Below are 19,774 nucleotides of genomic sequence, written 5' to 3'. Positions count from 1 at the left end.
TGCGAAATGAAGTTTTACACAGAACATTCAGTTATTTCTGTTTCATTTTACCATGGAATATTAATGCAAACATTATAGTAAAGCTTGTTATTGCAAGGGTATGTGTAAAAACAGAAAAACAGGTAATGAAGATTTCTCAATTCTGCAGAATTGTAATTTAAACTAAATCAATTACAATCATTGCAGCAACAGATGGGGAGATGGCAGCCATTAAATATGTATTTGTCAGTAAATAAGGAAGCTAACCAGGTCAAAATATTACTATAATAATCAAGTCATGTGTGTATATTTTTAAATTTAATTGTATTTTGACACTGAATTATTAGATATGGGTTTGAGTAAAAATGTTAAAATCTGCCAAATTTCTAATAATTGTTTTTGCTTAAAAATTTTTTTTTGCTTTAAACTTTTTGCTTTTTTCACTAAATATTGATTTCAAAGCTCTACTGAAGTTATAACTAAAGACATGAATGTGTTACATGAATATAACCATGCATGGCATCTTTCTTATTTTATACAAATATTTTTCTTTTTTTATGTATCATATCAGAGCAGACATTAATTGTGCATGTCTTAATATGAATTTATTTACTTTGATTTATTTCAGACCACTTTTGAACCTTCAGTCTCTTACAAAGCAAGTAAAAACAAACTTTCTCTACTTTAAAATTTCCTTTTTTTCTTTAACAATAACAGATAAGATAAGCCTTAAAGCCAGACCTGTTCTGATGTCCAATAATTAGACTAACAATAATCTATTTTATACATTCACACAAAAAATAGTCTGTTTTGTCCACATTACAGAGGATAGAGGCACCCTGTAGGGCACACGTCTATTAACCGACAAACACAATTAATCTGAACGACCTTTATTAAGCATTGAACAAAAGCATGTTTCATGTCTCTGCGGTACCATGCACACCGAATCTGAATTCAGTCCCAATGACGAATGTCCTCAGGCTGAAGATCTGGAAATATTCACAGGTCAGAGGTGCCGCACTCTCCTCAACAACAGACTCATATCTACAAGCTATAAAGAAAAGACCACAGCACAGAAATACCACAAACATTACAGTCTCTGTCATGTAAAAAAGCTTTAGGCAATAAATAATAAATATGTGATGAACACCTACATTTTTAGGTGAGGTAATTTAATACCAGCATCTTTTAATGAACACTTATTTTTTTTCTTCCTCTGCAGCCTCGGGAAATGTTCTGTTTATTCTGAGGAATAATCTACAGCCCATACGAATCTGAGAACTACTGATAATGAATGATAAACGTCCAATATTACAGTCCTTCGGAGCTTCCAAACCATATGTTGAGTCATTCACACATTGACATGCTATTCACAGTTATACATGTGTGCTAACTGCTGGTGTTAACCATTTCACGCAAAGAGATACAGACAGAAAACAAGAAATACTCTCTCGCAGTGTGTCTGATAAATTCTTGCAGGACTAGTGACTTTGATTATTCACCAAAAACCTTCGACATTGAAGATTTAGAAAAATTATAAAGGAATACTTCACGTCTTTAACGAATAGTGTCATTTTACAACTCTTAAATCTGGAGGTAAACAGTTGAGTTTTATGATTTTTAATCCATTCAGTCGATTTCTGGGTTTAACGGGAACACTTTTAGATTAGCTTAGCTTAGCATAAATCATTGGTTCAGATTAGACCATTAGCATCTTGCTCAAAAATGACTAAACATTGTGTACTAAAACTGATGAAGAATGAAAAGTTGGTATTTTAAAGGCCTATAGGAACTATACTTTCATCCTTTGCATTTCTGTTCATCTTAAAAAACAATGCTACTACAAAAGAGTCAAGCTTTGAATAAATAAATGATCAAAAATCTTTGGTCATTTTTAACTGAGATGCTAATGGTCTAATACAATTCAATGATTATGCTAAGCTAAGCTAAAAGTGCCCCAGCCAAAATTAGAGATTGGCTGAACGGATTAAAAAAAAAGGTAAAACTCAACTGTTTAACTTTAAGGGAGTAGTAAAATTAGCCTATTTATTAAAAAAAAAAAACATGATTCCATTAACAATGTTGATTTTGCCTTTACATGACTCTTGCTGTAACAGAAAACCACTGCAATAGTGTTATAAGAACAATATTCAGACCGGAAACAATGGCAACCCTGTCATATGAACAACCCAAGACTATAATAAACATGGCTACTTGGCTAAAAAACACAACCATAACAATTGTGACACTAATACAACGGAAAAATAAAGGGAACATGAATTTACAGGAACACTTCTCAGCCTGGAAAACCATGGCAGGTCTGTTCCAGAAAACATTCCAGCTGAGCCACACAAACAATTGCAGATTTGGAAAAATGGCAGCCATGTTATTGGAGCAAGACCAACCAAATGTTAAAGGCACAGATCACCCAAAAAACAAAAATGAAAATAAGCTCATTGTTTACTCTCCCTCATGTGGTTTTAAAACCTTTGAGATTCTTTCTTCTGCTGAACACGAGAGAAGTTATTATGAAAAATGCTGGTTGATGGCACCCATTGATATCCATAGTAGCGAAACAAGTCAATGAGACAAGAAAGCTTCCAAATGTGTGTGCAAAGACAATCAAAAGGGTTTAAAACATGATTTCTTTTGGTTTTTGGGTGAACGATACTTTTAAAGTGGTCATGTAGTGTAAAATCAATATTTGCTTTGTCTTTTGACCTATAAGATTATGAGGTCATTGTGCTATAAAATCATCTTGTAGGTTTTATAACTCAAAACATGCCTGTTTAGCTCCATCCACCAATGTGTAGCAGGTAAATTAGGTGAGAACAAAAATGGAGGACTATGTTGAAACCAAACGATAATGAATAAAAACAATACAGTCAGCTATTGACTTTCTTCTGATCTCAGCATTATTAAGGAGTTAACTTGTCAGTAAGAACTAGGCCCCTAGTTTTTTCCATGAATTTGTTTACAAACAAGGCACATTTTGACGCTAAATTTCCAGAAAGATGATGCTGTGTCGACTATATTGATTATTAATAACTGTTTTTATCATGTGGTCACTTTTATTATGTGATCTCTGGATTTGGCGAGAGCACTTTTAGCTTAGCTTAGCATAGATCATCGAATCAGATTAGACCATTAGCATCTTGCTTAAACGACCAGAGTTTTGATAATTCTTACATTCAAAGCCTGACCCTTCTGAAGTTAATATCATTGCCCCTATTGCAGCCATGGAACGGCAGTAAAGTTCCTTGATTATTACGCCAGAATAAGAATATAGTTCCTAGCCAAATCAGCCTAGAAAATAGCTGCTGTGCCAGCTTTAATAGATATTAATAACTGTTTTTATGATGTGGTCACTTTAATAATGCGATCTCTAAGCACTTTAGCTTAGCTTAGCATAGATCATTGGAACAGATTAGACCATTAGCATCTTTTTCAAAAATGATCAAAGAGTTTCGATAATTTAAAGTTAATATCATTGTCCCTACTGCAGCCATGGAACAGCAGCAAAGCTCCTTGAATATTACGCCAGAATGAGAGTATAGTTCCTAGCCATATCAACCAAGAAAATAGCAATCGTTTCATTTTCTGCCAATCTAAGTACAAGGTGTAACTACAGACGAGGCAAGTTTTATATAGGAAAATTATCAAAATGTTTTGCCACTTTTTAAGTGGAATGCTAATGGTCTAATCCAATCCAACACATTCATAAACAAGGCGCTGTTTGACACTGTGCCAACTTTAATAGATATTAAAAAAAAAAACGTTTTTATCATGTGGTCACTTTTATAATGTGATCTCTGAGCACTTTAGCTTAGCTTATTGATAATCATTGAATCGGATTACACCATAAGCATCTCATTCAAAAAATTAGATGATTAAAAAAGTTCCACGATTATTACGCCAAAATAAGAGTTTCGATAATTTAAAGTTAAAATCATTGTCCCTACTGCAGCCATGGAACAGCAGCAAAGCTCCTTGATTATTACACCAGAATGAGAGTATAGTTCCTAGCCATATCAACCAAGAAAATAGCAATCGTTTTTTTTAAGCCGGTCTTAGTACAAGGTGTAACTAAACTAGGAAAATTATCTAAACGTTTTGACAATTTTTGAGTTAAATGTTAATGGTCTAATCTAATTCAATGATCTATGCTAAGCTAAGCTAACAGTGTTCCCGCCAGAGCCGGAGATTAGCTGAATAGATTCAAAAAATGATAAAACTCAACTATTTAATACTAGGGAAGTTGTAAAATTAGCTTGTTTACAAAAGTTTAGTGTTCCTTTAAAGTAGGTATTTAGGAGGGAGCAGGGCGCTTGCATTTTATAATAGTGAATTTTGGGCCACACTTGTCGAAGTGAACAATATATAATTTCCTATTTATCTTCTCCTGAAACATTAACACGATGCAACACAGCAATACTAAGAATATCTCATTATTGCTGTTCATTATTGTTGAAAAAAATTCACATTCTATATTAAAATATGCTTTATGTATTTGTGCGAGGTCCCTACCTGAACTTAAAGTGATAGCTCACCCAAAAATGAAAATTCACTTATTATTTACACACCCCCAAGTGGTTCAAGAACTTTGAGTTTCATTTTTTTCTGTTAAACACAAAAGAAGATATTTTAAAGAATGTTAGAAACCAGTAACCATTGACATCCATAGTAGAAACAAAAAATACTATGAAGGTCAATGTGGAAACTCAAACATAAAAGAGTGATGAAATTAGGACACATTGTCATTTTTGGGTGAACTATTCCTTTAATCCATTTATTAAGTCAATTTTCCCCTAACATATTATCTATCACCAAACACATTTCTTACCTATGCAACGTCCTATGAAATATAAAATTCATATGAAGAAACGCAAAATGAAAATAAGTGTAATATATAAAACAACATCCCACATGCCCATTAACGACAAACTCCAGACCTCAAAAATGACCATCGCATGTACCCTTGGCTAACAAACTTCTGAAAGGGCCCTTCATGAAGAGAAAATCAGCCCCTACAAACGGCGCACTAATCCCAAAGGGCCTTTCAATGGTGCAAAAACACCATTAAGAACTCGCCCAATATAACTTCTGAATGTTCACTGTTTTTAATAATAGCATTTTAACAACATCCCTCAGATTTGTTAGAGAATGATATTTAAAGTGTTCCGGAATCATCCTTAGGAACAGCATAGAATCTACAAAGGAATCTGTACTATAATAATTCTGCATTTGTTCGATATTTTATAAAGTCTCATGATGGTGCACGCGGGGAAATAATAACAAGTGAGCTGATGTGGATGGTCGATTGAAAGCTCAGTGTTGTTAGGTTTCAGGACAGTTTTCTTTCGGCTACGCTGCAGTCCTGTTCACCTTTTTTTTGTTTACTTGTACCTCTCTTTTTCTTCTCGTAGTCTCTTCCAAAGTCATTTCCACACAAGCTTTATGTTGTGCCGTCGCGTCAGTCGAGTTTACTGAGGAAGTCGAGCAGGGCACGGTGAAACTCGCGGGGTTTGTCCATGTAACAGGCATGTCGTGCTCCTGCCAGCTTCACCACGGTGTGATTGGGCAGCTGGATCAGGTTCTTATGAGACTGGGCGCCCAGGTTGGTGTCTAGTTCCCCATATATGATCAGTGTAGGAGTCTGCCAAACAAGCAAAAAGTGAGAATTTAAACCTTGTTACTGGTGGTAACAATTCTGGATAAGGTTGTCAAAAGTATCGAGTTTGGTACCAATCGGTACTGAAATTTAAAACGATACCCATTTTCTGAATGAAAATTTGTACACTGCGTATACATTTCTGGTTAGGGTTGTCAAAAGTATCGAGTTCGGTACAAATCGGTACTGAAATTTAAGACAACGACCATTTTCTGAATTAAGTTTTGCACACTGCATATACGACCCTGGTAAAGTTTTTAAAAGTATCTAGTTTGGCACCAGTCGGTCCTGAAATTTAAAACAGCGTCCATTTACTGAATGAAAGTTTGCACACTGCATATACATCTCTTGTTAGGGTTGTCAAAAGTATCAATTTCGTTACAATTCGCTACTGAAATTTAAAACAATGTCCGTTTTCTGAATAAAATTTTGCATACTGCATATACAGCTCTAGTTAGTATTGTTAAGAGTATCAAGTTCGATACAAATCGTTACTGAAATTTAAAACAACGTCTATTTTCTGAATTAAAATTTTCACACTGCGAATACACCTCTGGTTAGGATTGTCAAAAGTATCGAGTTTGGTAAAATTCGGTACTGAAATTTAAATTTTGCACACTGCATATATAATTCTGGTTAGGGTTGTCAAAAGTATCGAGTTCGGTACAAATCGCTACTGAAATTTAAAACAATGCCCATTTTTTGAATGAAATTTTGCACACTGCATATAAAGCTCTAGTTAGGGTTGTCAAGAGTATCGAGTTCGATACAAATCGGTACTGAAATTTAAAACAACGTCTATTTTCTGAATTAAATTTTGCACACCGCATATACAACTCTGATTAGGGTTGTCAAAAGCATCGAGTTTGGCACAAATCAGTACTGAAATTGTAATTTTAATAGTCCATTTCCGCTAACATGTAAACACTGTTGAGCATGTACAACACTATTGTTTGGTCATTGTGTTCACATGCTCAACAGAAACGACTGATTGGCTTGGTTCACCACTCTTCACTCAGTGTAAACACTGATACACAGACTCTGGAGTGTTTTAAAGTCTGTATATTGGTATTTGCAATCGTTTGCGGTAGTACTTTCATCTTTTGGATGATCTAACATGTCACCACGGGGATACAGGCGGAAACGTAAACAACAGCATGGTGAGAAAGTTGCCAGCTTGTTTACATTTTGGATTTTATTTAGAAATATTTTTGTTTGGTTGTGTGATTATTAGTTTTTGAAAACATTACTACATTCTTAAAAAATTGCCCTGAAGTTTTAAATAAAGTGAGGAAAATAATTGTATATGATTGAGTATATGTGTGATTATGTAAAAAAGATATCCTTCGCTTGCGGTCAATATTTTTAAACCTTTAATCGATTAATGGGTATTCTACTGTGATACATAACATTCTGAGGATATGAGATGACTGATATAGTGGTGCAATGATACATATAGCTCATGATTCAGTTTGTATTGCGGTATTAAGGTTGCCGTTTTGGTATATGACATGCAAAAAAATTAAGTATGATATGCAGAAATATAAAATAGAACTGTCAGATAAAAATAACGAAAACAAAAAACAGTCTAGAAGCCAAAGCACATAGAAATACAATACAACACGGATAATAACATCATAAACTGAGTAAAAGATTTCAGAATTTTCTTTGTTTGGATGAACTATACCTTAACTGGTGCTATCTGTGATTTAAAGCAAACACGGCACCTGTATGTCATGGTACTGCTGTGGGGTGATGCCTCGGGTGCCCACCGGCGCAATGGGAACAAATCCATGTAACTGTGCGCTGTGTCTCTGGAGGAACGGCAGGGCGTAGTGACCGCTCATCGACGGGCTCAGTAACACGGGTGCTCGGACGCCCAGAGCCTCCAGAAAACGCTTCAGAAGATCCACACGAGACTGATCCGACTTCACCGACTCCGAGTCCGGAGAATTCCCATAACCTGAGAAGGAGTGAGGAGGTTCGGTTATCTGCATTGGACATGCTTAATAAATCACTGATATCAAGGATATTAACAGATAGTTCACCAAAAATGCATTCACACAGTAGCTGTGTCCCAAATGACACACTATGCACAATGACTTTTACACTATTCACTCAACCACGTAGTGTGGAATTTAGTGTTGTCCCAAGTGGAAAACGAATGTATTTTTAACTAACTGTTTCTCAGGCAACGTTTAATGGTATAAAAAAACAAACTACCAAATTGTACAACCCCAGATATGAAAAGTTTGGACAGTATGGAAAACAGAGTGCTGGCTGTGGAGGAAGAGGATACAAATATTTGACTGGCCTATCTGAAGTCCCGAACTGTCTCCAATAGAGAACGTATAGTGCATTTTAAAGCGCAAAATGCGACAATGAAGACCCCCTACTGTTGCCCACCATAAAAGTTGTTTGCAGGCAGGAAGAATGGGACATAATTACACCTGAAACTCTTCATAACTTGATGTCTTCAGTCCCTAAACGTCTTTTAAGTGCTGTGAAAAGGAATGGTGACATTACACAATACTAAATAATTTACCGTTACAACTTTTTTTAAGTGTGTTGCAAGAACCAAAAATGGAATACATGCAAAAACGGACATTCATCGAGGAACGCATTGAATAATGTTTAAACAATAAAATAACTGGTCGGTTCCAGTGGTGTAGTGGTGTAGTTGATTCCGCGGTCCTATGCCAATCCTTACCCTCTTTCTGCTCCCTATGCTTTCCTGTCAGTTGTCTCTACTGTCCTATCTAATAAAGGTGAAAACCCTGAAAAATAAAAAACATTTAAAAATAATAATAATAATAAAATAGCTACTTTCTTTTTTTATTTGCGTTTTCCATCCTGTCCCAACTTTTTCTGATTTGGGGTTGTAGCTGTCATGAGTACAATCAGGACTATCGGGAAGTGTCATAACCACTTATATGAGAGGATTAAATAAGAGAATAAAAATCCACTACGCAAGCAAAACTGTGGCAGTTGAGTGCATAAAGTGTCCAACATTACACACTTATTTTAACGGTTGAATAAGTGCATCATCCGGGTATTTAAAGTGCATTTACTCTTTTTAAAATGTTCAGTGGGAACACTGCTAATACTATTCTTTTGTTGAACATAAGAGATGATATAGTAAAATGCTGACATTGACTGCCACAGTATTAGAGCCGCACGATGTAGGAAAAATCTGACATTGCGATGTTTAGCTTTGCTGCAGTATATATCGCGATATGTAAATAATATTGTGTGGGTTATTTGAATAGCTCTATTTAGAAAGATTTCATTCATTTAGATCAACTGGAATGATCAAGGCTTCGTCTATGCAGTCTGCATAAAATATAATAAACTACAAGCATATATAAATACAACAGAGCAAAAATATAAGTTGAATAAACAGCGCTTTATGGTTTTCTGAGATCTTGAAAATATTCAAGAACAGAAATTGAATAACTAAATATAAAAAAAGGTCATCATCCATTCATTCATTCCCTTTCAGCTTAGTCCCTTATTTATAAGGGGTTGCCACAGTGGAATGAATCGCTTATGGTCATCATTGTATAATTAATATAAAAAAATATATATACATTTAATCTCTTTTTCTTTTTATTGTCGCATTATCTAGTGATGTGACTATTGTGGATACACACACTGCGATAACAATGCTTAAATGATATATTGTTCAGCCTTACACAGTATTATATTTTTTACTCTACTATAAATGTCAATGGCTGCCGGTTTCCAAGACACTTCAAAATATCTTCGGTTGTGGAATCACCTGTTCGTAGCCACTTCAGGATGACTACATTTTTATTTTGGACTAAATTCTCATTATTACACGAATTAAGCCCTAAATAGTAACTTTATTTTGCAATGCAAAGCGCACTCTATTATGCTAATGTTTCAGTTTTATCTACTGCATTGGGTAAATAAAAAATAAATGGTGAAACTACTTGCTCTACAAACTACTGTGTTTATGACGGCCTTTGTGGGCATAGATGAGCAAAATTGTGGAAAAGGAAGTATAATCAGACCTTTATACATTTACAGAGCTCTATAAGAGAAAAGGAGAGTTTAGAGTTTATTGCCATATTAGCTTTAATGCCTACTTCATGGCAAAACCAATTAAAATGATTTCCACAACAATAAAAAGACATCAACAATGACATATAAAATACATCCAATTAAAAAAAAAATCTAAAACAGCTTTTAAGATTCACTTTTGATTAGTTCTTAAATTTTATTAAATGATTCACATTTAAAGGGATAGTTCACAATTCTGCCATCATTTACTCACCCTTGATGTCTTCCAAACAAGTTTGAGGGGTTTTTTTGTTGAATGTTGGAAACCTGTAACCATTGACTTACATACTCGTAAAAACAAATACAATGGAAGTCAATGGTCACCGGTTTTCAACATTCTTCAAAATATCTTCTTTTGTGTTCAACTGTTTAGAAACAACTCAATGTGTAAATAATGACAGAATTTTCTTCTGGTTTTGGTGACAGTAACCAGATACAAACGATTGTCTCAAAGTTAAAAGCAATGCACTGCAAAAGTATGTGTTTTACATTTAGAACGATTTTACAATCAGAGCTTTAGGGGTCATACCGGGCAGGTCAAGAGCGAGGGCCTGGTATCCGCTGGAGGCCAGAAGACTGAGAGTCCCCAACTCTTCCCAGGTCTTAGAGGTGAAGGCCTGACCATGAAGAAGCACCATCTGCAACCTGATGGAGACAAGGTATTATGTGTAAATGATATGACCTATATTGAAAGACACCCCAAAACTCTGTCATATTGTTGATTTTGGCAAGTTTAAAAATGGCCATGGGTTCCATTAAAATACCACAGCACAGATATTGTCCTCAATATTAGGATGTATATCTGAGTTTCCATTTCAGGCCAATTTTAAACATGCATTTACTGTTTCATTGGGAAACTTTTTTTAATTTCAATCATTCCAATAGGAATCCACTTGATCCGATTTGTGTGTGTGTGTGTGTGTGTGTGTGTGTGTGTGTGTGTTACCACATTCATGTTAAATTTGGACCTAACAGTAATCAATGCTGCGAAAAATATCATTTAAGTAACAGCTTCCTGTAGATGTTGATTTCTGGGTGTTTTCCTGAGATGTATAGGAATGAAAATTCTCGACTGAACCCATGTGAAAAAAAAAACAATAATTTATAGTAAACACTGGTGATTTTGAACCATACAATAGTAAAGTGCTTGAGTTACTTTGTTGTGGTATTTCTATAGTTGCTATTGTAACACAATGGCTTAGTAAAATAAGCAAATGACCAATACTGTATTTTTTGACAATTATAGAGTCGTTTTACACCACAATTTTTCACGATAAAAACTAAAGTACTAAAGTATTGATTACAAGTAATCAGTACATTATAGTTAACATTACAGTATGCTGCAGCCTTCATTAACAATGTGTGGTAACAAAGTGTGATATATTCAATATAATACATGGATTCAAAAACACTGTGAATTACTATAGTATTATTTCATGTTGAAAATCAAATATTCAGGATACACTTGGTCAGAAACCAAACTTGTTGGTTGATTATATTAATAATATAAATTTTGTATTAAAATATATACTCTTCCCCCCTTGAAAATAGCATTTTTGTATTTTACTCAACAACAGTATCGAAAAAATACAATGGGCAAATAAATTATTTATTATGTATATTAATATAAAAAAAAAATCAGGAAATAGAAAAAAAAAGGAAATAAATAAAAGATTGTTACAATATAATAATAATAAATAATTTATTTATTTTAAATGTTGGATCAATATAAAAACAATAAATACTTTAATAATAATAATAATAATAATAAACACGTAATTTTTAAAAATGTTTAATTAATATAATAATGATAATAATAATAATAATAATAAATACGTAATTTTTTAAAAATGTTGAATTAATATAATAATAATAATAAATACTTATTTTTTATGTTGAATCAATAAAATAATAATAATAAATATTTAATTTTTTAAAATGTTGGATCAATATAATAATAATAATAATAACAGCAACAACAATAATAATAATAATAAATGCTTGTTTTATGTTAGATCAATATAATAATAGTAATAATAATAATAATTTTACATCATTATTATTAAAACATTTTTTTAAATGTTGGATCAAGCCATGAGGTGCTGCTTTTATGTTATTTAGAAAGAGTTTTTTTTATGAACCTAATGGATGGTTTAACACAGGGCTGTCCAAACTCAGTCCTGAAGGGCCGGTGTCCTGGAGGGTCCAACCCTAATCAAACCCACCTGAACCAGCTAATCAAACTCTAACTAGATATACTAGAAACCTCCAAGCAGGTGTGTTGAAGTTGTAGCTAAACTCTGCAGGACCCCAGCCTTCCAGGACCGAGTTTGGACACCCCTAGTTTAACAACACAGATCCAAAAAAACTTTATAAGTTTCTTCTGTTAGAAGATATTTTGAAAAACCGTTGACTTCCGAAGTATTTGTTTCTAACATTCTTCAAAATATCTTCTTTATTGTTCAACGGTAAAGCAAGAAACTCAAAAGTATGGAAGCACCTGAGGGAGAATTGACAGTACATTTTCACTGAAATGCAAAACAGCTCTCTATCATTGATATAACTGTTAAAACCTCTAGCTATAAAACACAGACCTGGGCAGAATCTGTCGTCCCGCGCTGTCCACGGGCAGAGCCTCCCTGAAGAAGAGCGGCGGGTCACCGGGCAGCTGTCCGGTCCTCACCGTGATGTTGACGCTGGACGGCGGCGGCGGCGGAGGGGGGGTCGCGGCCATCAGTCCCATCCGCTGCTGCACCTCCAGCGAGGGCTCCATACTGCCCTGCCTCATGGAGGGCAGCAGCAGGTAGAGCAGCACCGTGGCCAGCAGCACCAGCCCCAAAACCACCAGCCGATTGCGGAGGAAATTCATCATCTGCGTTCAAGAGGGGAAAAACCCGCTAATCTCATTAATCACGGCAGATTAACTCGTCAGACTGCATATTGAGGTGTTTCATAATTATGAAAAATATCCTTAATGCATTGTCGGGATGTATAAAACACTCGCATGTTGAAATGAAGCGTACATGTTCATAATTGTGTGTTAAATAGCGTCGCTGAATTAAAGTGCGCAGACGCAGAGCATCCGCGAGCCGCCTTTTGATGAACGCATAAATGTGACAGTTGTGTCGTGCGCTTTTTTACGTACCTATAAATTATGAGAGGTAAACGAAATGTCCAGTGAGAGGTGAGTGTGCGAAAGTTTGAGATTGATCATTATTCGCATGTACTATAGTGTCAGAAGCGGAGCGTTAATGCGTCTCACATAATAACAGTTCCGGGTGGAAACCGAATGCAATGGTTCCGGTTGTCGCGCCAATTCTAGAAGGAATACAGCTTTGGTGTTCATTCATTCATTTTCTTTTCGGCTCTTTATTAATCTGGGGTCGCACAGTGGAATGAACCGCCAACTTATTCAGCATATATTTTACGCAGCGGATGACCTTCCAGCTAAAATGCAAAACTGGGAAACATCCATACACACGCATTCACACAAACCAAACAATACGGACAATTTAGCTTACCCACATATCTTTGAGCGGTGGGGGTAACCGGAGCACCCGGAGGACACCCACGCAAACACGGGGAGAACATACAAACTCCATACAGAAATGCCAACTGACCCAGCCCGGACTCGGACCAGCGACCTTCTTGCTGTGAGCTTTGATGATGACGAGAGTTATTATTAATTAAATAGTTAATTAACCTACAATGTCTTTTATTAACGTCTACCCTAAACCCAAACTAAAACCTGCCCCTCACGGTAGTGTAAAAACAGTAAATACTTCTGTATAGGCTCTTAAAAATGATGCTATATTGATGTCATTCATTCATTAATTTTCCTTTGGCTTATTTATCTGGGATCACCACAGTGGAATGAACCACCAACTATTTTAGCATGTTTTACACTGCGGATGCCCTTCCAGGAGTACTGAGAAACTACAGAGTGGGCCATTTATATGGATACACCTTAATAAACTTATAGGGAATTTCACAAGAAAAACAATGGTGTGCTTTATTTTAACGCAACTTTATTCTTACATGAGATATTTACAAGCCCCCTCACATATAATATACTAATGTGCCACAAACAGGAAGTTAATATCACCAACCATTCCCATTTTATTAAGGTGTATCCATATAAATGGCCCACCCTATATATTGATATCTTTTTTATTATTATTATGAGTAACAATCATACAGCATTGTATGACGACATAATATGTAACAGTCGTACAACAATTAGAGATTAATACAAAGTATATATTGTACAGATTATTTGTTTCATTATTAGTTTTTGTCTTCTTCTTTCTTGTAATTGAGGTAAAAAAAGACAATGTTTTTAGAGCTTTACAGAAAACAAAAGACAGAGTAATCAATGTTACTGTTGCCGTCTGTATGTGAAACTCCCCAAGAAAAAGGATCAACTTTAAAGCATGTCGATGCTATATTAATGTTGTGTGGTCGGAAGCTTTTATCTTTTCTTGGACATCTTTCTGGGTTGTTGCGAAATTATATTTAATGAAATTATGGCGTGTTACTGCACATGAGGATTTTTATCGAGCCTTTAAGCGATGTATGATTTGCTGAGAGATATGAATATGAGAATGCATATTTCAATGCTTTTGCATTCTCTCACAAAACCTTTGTGTTCCCTTTTGATAACTTGCTTTCACAAAAACCCTTTAAAACCCTTTTTCATGGACATAACATGAGAAATTGCCACTTCAGTGCTTTCCATATTTTGTGAAAGAACACAAAAGTCGTTGACTAAATGCCAATTTTTACAATACTTTTGTAAAAAAGGGCAAATATTTTGCAGGCGAACACAAAGGTTTTGGTGGAACACAATACTGTGGCTATGGGGTCGCCACAGCAGAATGAACCGGCAACTTATCCAGCAGGTTTTTACGCAGCGGATGCCCTTCCAGCCCCAACCCATCTCTGGGAAAAGGTTCTATACTGCCATTGATATTTTTTTTAGAATATTTAACATGTTTGAAACCTTTTCAATCAACAAAAGGTTATTGTACTTGTATATTCATTGCATTAAAAAAGTTAGAGATTGACTTAACACAAAAAAACAAGTTGGCAGATGCTTTTTTGGATGAACTAGCAAAGTGTTGCTCACAAAACTCATCTTTTTAACTTAATGAATAAAATCTTTGTTTAAGTTGATTGAATGTGTTAAATGTAGTTGTACAGACTTTTTTTTACAGATTTTTGCTGAACCAACAAAAAAAATCAAGCAATTTCAACATTTGTCAAGTTGGATTTTTTATACAGTGTAGAAAGTTTTTGAAATTAATATAAAATTAGCTATAGAAAGCAAGACATTTGCAAACAAACACAAACAATAAAGCTAATTATTTTGAGAGTGCATTATTTTTGCACTACTTGAACAAAATTTGTACTGTAATATGCATTTTGCATAGAAATGCTGTTTCTTAGGGGAACCCAATACATTTCTGTAAAGAGAGCAAACATTTTGTACTTCAAGAGTTCACACTTAGCTGATAATCAATAAAGCGTATTTGGCATGCTGTCCTGGGAAAGAGCCCTGAGCTCGTAATATCCTCGAGCCCGGGGCTCCCTCCCGTTAGAAGGGCGAGAGGGGAGTTCGAGGTCAGGTAGGTCTCGAGAACTCCCCTGCTTGTCACCGTGAGAAGTGTAAACTAAGGTTGTATTGGGTGATAATTTGTTTTAGTCGATTGGCTATGGTTTATGTTTTTGGATGGTGGGAGGAAACCGGGGAACCCGGGGGAAACCCACGCGAACACGGGGAGAACATGCAAACTCCGCACAGAAACACCGACCGGCCCGAAAGATTGGACCGGCGGTGTTCTTGCTGTGAGGCAACAGTGCTAGCCAATGGGCCACCGTGTCGCCCGATCAGAAAAAGGAGCAGGATGAAGGGGTGGAAAGGGGGGAGCTTCAAGACGAAGATAACTGGAGTAAAAAAACTCAGGTTATTTATAATGCTTCTGTAATCATCTAATAGGGCTGATTACGGAGCTAACAAGGAGCCAGCCGTGTTGATTTTAAGCATGTGATCCTCTCGAAATTAGTTTATGAATAAACCGCACATAAACACTGTAAAAAAAAGTAAATTAGTGTAAAACTAACCTATTTAGCACACTATAAAATTCAACACAGAATTGTAAATTGTAAATCATGCAAATAATTGAGCAGATTTTGTTTAAAAACGGCCATGGGCTCCATTAAAATACCAGTTTATTGCAAAAATGATCAAGCAAAAGTAGCAAACAGATCTTTTCCTCAATATTATGATGTAAATCATTAAAGAAAACAGGCATTAAATGCAGAGATTTTCTAACAGCATACAGGGGGTACATGCACACAGACTTTTCATTTTCAGTCAGCCAGAGCAAGGGCTTCCAGTGAACAATTTCCATTACAAAATCGCCACGTTCAAGATCTGATTTCTTTGACAATCAACTATCATTACTCTCGGATTGATATAGGATTAAAAGGGAGTCTCAGACGGGACGGGAAGCACTGCATTAAATTCAATCTTACCCTGCCATGTCTTTCAAATTTGGAAATGTATTTTACCCTAGTATTTTCAATTGAGTTTCTGCTGCTAGTGATGGTGCACCGTCAGTTTGACTTATATGTACATTATTATACAATCATTTGTATTATTAATTCATGATTAATAAACTTGTATTTTGCAGTGCTAATCTATAACCTGCAGAATGTACAAATGCATGCATTACAATCAAATACTTACCAAACTCTTATTTCATCAGTTGATGTGAAAAAGAAAGAATAGAAAAAGAAGAACAACTTTATTTTGTATAACATCTTAAAAGTACGATAGTAACAATACAAAAAAATACAAAATATTACATTAGTTATACATGCGTTACGGCAAAGTTTCCTTGGAGGAGGAGGGGGAGCTTTATAAACAGTTTTTAGTTTAATAATTGTTTTTTTTTAGGTGTTTTTAATCTTTATTTTAGAGGACAATGTGAAGTAAAGAAAGGAAAAAATGGGAAGGAGAGAGAAAGGAGAGGCAAAGAACCCTGAGCCGGAAATCAAACTCAGGTCTCTGTGAGTAAATTTATACTTCTGCGTTAAAGCGCACGTGTAAGCTACGGCGCAAGGCTGATTTATACTTCTGCATCAGGTGCATGCGTAGGCTCCGGCACAGCCAACCGCCGTGGCCATCAATGAAGCTGACGCACACCTCGCAAAAAAATGTAACTACACGTCACAACGATGCTTAGCACAAGCTCTGAGATTGGCTGACTTGGTAGCGCTGACGAGTGTGGGCGGAGATGAGAGCCGCGCGAGCCAGATGCAGCGAGTGGTTACAAGTGTGTAGTCCCATAAAGGAGCTCCGGATGGAGACTGTTGTTTTGTGTTTACTTTGTGATTAAAGTTGTTGCATGTTCACCGATTGCTGCGTCAAAATGAGCGAGTTTGAGCCACTTGTACATTAAGAAAGCGTTCAGAAAAAAACACCAGCGAAGAAACTGGACACAGAGGAACATAAACACCTCACTGCCAACTAGCGATTCTGAAGTGTTTTTGCAGAGCAACACAAACAGCACGCAGAAGTATAAATGCACAGCCAGGGCCGGAGCAAGCTGAACTGCCGCTCTAGGCAGAGGACGATCACGCCGCCCTCAACCCCAATGTGAAAACGAAAGTGACCGTTTATGAAAATGAAGTGAGGTGTCGCGGACCTCTTTTCCAGCGCACTATGCAGATATGACTGAGGACGCGCGGGTGTCGCGGACCTCAATTCTGCCGCCCTATGCGCGGATATAACTGAGGACACGCGGGTGCTGATGGAGGTGTTGCTGACGCCGCCCTCTCTATTCTGTCATCTACGCGCGAATATATCTGAGGACGCGGGTGGTGAGGGAGGTGTCGCGGACATAACTGAGGACGCGGGTGGTAAGGGAGGATTTGCGGATGCCGCCCTCTCTATACTGCCGCCCTAGGCGGCCGCCTAGGTCGCCTCTATGGACGCGCCGACCCTGTGCACGACTACGTGCGTTGCTTGCGCCATGGGTCACGCTGATCACTTTACGCAAGTATAAACCAGGCTTAACGCAGTGCTATATGTCAGTGAGCCAACCACTATTGGCCCCAACATATTCAGTTTTTAGAGGAAATAAAGTACTTTTGAAAATTTTATGCTACAAATCTGCAGAAACAATGTTTCCATGGCGTACGCAGTAATAACTCAAATGTTTTGCTAGTTAATGTGAGGTTTCTGGGGGAACGCAGTACTTTTACTGAAGAACTCAAGCTTTTTTGAAGCAAACAAAATGTTTTTCAATATACCACCAAGTTTCTTTGAGGTGTGGTACATTTGCGGAAAAAAAAAACTTAAAAGTTTTGCAATTGAACACAAGCTTACATGAGGAAGCTTGTTTTGTTTTCTTTTGTTTTCTGACTAAATACAAACATACTGTAAGTTACCCATTCATTCATTTTCCTTCAGCTTAGTTCCTTATTTATCAGGGGTCGCCACAGCGGAATGAACCTATTCCAATGAACTATTCCAACATATGTTTAACGCAGTAGATGTCCAACTGTAATCCAGTACTTGGAAACATCCCATACACACCTATTCACACACACTCATACACTACAGCCAATTCGGTTCATCAATTCACTTATAGAGCACCTCTTTGTCAACACAGAAATGCAAACTGACCCAGCCGGGACTCGAACTAGCGACCTTCTTGCTGTGAGGCGACAGTGCTAACCACTGATCCACCATGCCACCCTAAATTAACCATTGCAAATCTATTAAAAAATAGATTATCCATCCATTTCTCCTATATTTCCATCTCTAAGGGCTCTAAATGCATTTTTATACCATGCAGATGACATCATGGTACTATAGTACTGACATAGCAGTATTATACTGTAGTGCTGATTATAAAATTTGAGCATAACAATACCAATTTGCTGGACATCTGATCACTACTTATCGATTACCATATAATTAGCCTGCAGTAATTATTATCCAATACTGTGGTGGTAAAAATCTCACACAAACACTAATTTGACTACAGTACAAAACAATGGGATAGTTTTAATACCTCTTCTAGCCCTCTAAAGTTATAGCATGTGCCCAGTCTTATGTAATGTATCTCAGCGCTGACGTGTTCGCACAAACATGTGTACGCCATATTTGCGGTGTGATTTTATGCAGTGCGAGCCACAGATTTCAGTGTTATGCGTAAAGGAGCCGAACTCAAGGGCCGCTGGGGGTCCGAGAGAATAAAGCGGAGACTGAAGGTCTGGTTTGAGTTATTAGACAAGGCTTTCTCTGTGCTGCCAGCCTGTTATGCTCAGTTTGGCTCCGTCCGTCTGCAGAGAAAACAAAAACTGGCGGACGCAGTGAGAATGAGGGACAACCAGGTTCAAAAATAAAGACTATTTAGTGTCTCACAACCTTGAAAGATTAAAAAAAGATTAAATAGATTTAAATAGTAATTATTATATATTTAGTGTATATTTGTGTACTTTTCTAAAGTGCTTTGTAATCATGTTCTTGCTCGTGTAAAATGGTTTCAAATGATATTTAATTTGATTTATTTATTTGTTTTTCTCTGTGATAGGACAGTGTGTACTGGGGATTGGAATGGTCTGAATAAAACAATTATTGTATACATATATATTTAAAAGTAATATTAGTAAAAGTAAATAGTATGATATTCAATTAATAGTAAAAGTAATTTTATTTTAACAGTTTTCTAATCTGAGGAGGGAGACGCGGTGATGCAGCAAGGCAGATTTGAGCCTCTGCTGGGTCAGTTGGCGTTTCTGTGTGGAGTTTGCATGTTCTCCCCGTGTTGGTGTGGGTTTCCTCTGGGTGCTCCGGTTTCCCCCACAGTCCAAAGACATGCGCTATAGATAAATTTAATAAACTGAATTAGCCATAGTGTATGTGTATGGATGTTTCCCAGTACTAAGTTGTAGCTGGAGGGCATCTGCTGTGTTAACATATGCTGGATAAGTTGGAGGTTCATTGCGCTGTGGCGACCCCTG

The 19,774-nt window shown here is 36.4% G+C and overlaps 1 protein-coding gene across 4 annotated transcripts; it reads right to left on the bottom strand.

Moving 5' to 3' along the window:
* Positions 1 to 853: 853 nt before the first annotated feature.
* On the bottom strand, positions 854 to 14,552 carry abhd14a (abhydrolase domain containing 14A). Of its 4 annotated transcripts, none has more exons than XR_015521099.1 (6): positions 12,882 to 12,991; positions 12,331 to 12,608; positions 10,266 to 10,381; positions 7,378 to 7,613; positions 4,016 to 5,635; positions 854 to 3,285 (listed from the first exon to the last, which is right to left on the bottom strand). XR_015521099.1 is itself a non-coding variant. In XM_087302523.1 (5 exons), exons 1-5 carry the CDS (start codon positions 13,336 to 13,338, stop codon positions 5,453 to 5,455), a joined length of 894 nt encoding a protein of 297 aa, XP_087158649.1. In that variant the 5' UTR covers positions 13,339 to 14,552; the 3' UTR covers positions 854 to 5,452.
* Between the last annotated feature and the right edge of the window lie 5,222 nt (positions 14,553 to 19,774).

The sequence above is a fragment of the Danio rerio genome, chromosome 22 (genome assembly GCF_052040795.2).
Source record: "Danio rerio strain M-AB ecotype USA chromosome 22, GRCz13ab, whole genome shotgun sequence".
Taxonomy (NCBI): Eukaryota; Metazoa; Chordata; class Actinopteri; order Cypriniformes; family Danionidae; genus Danio; species Danio rerio.
This window is presented reverse-complemented; position numbering and strand designations above follow the sequence as displayed.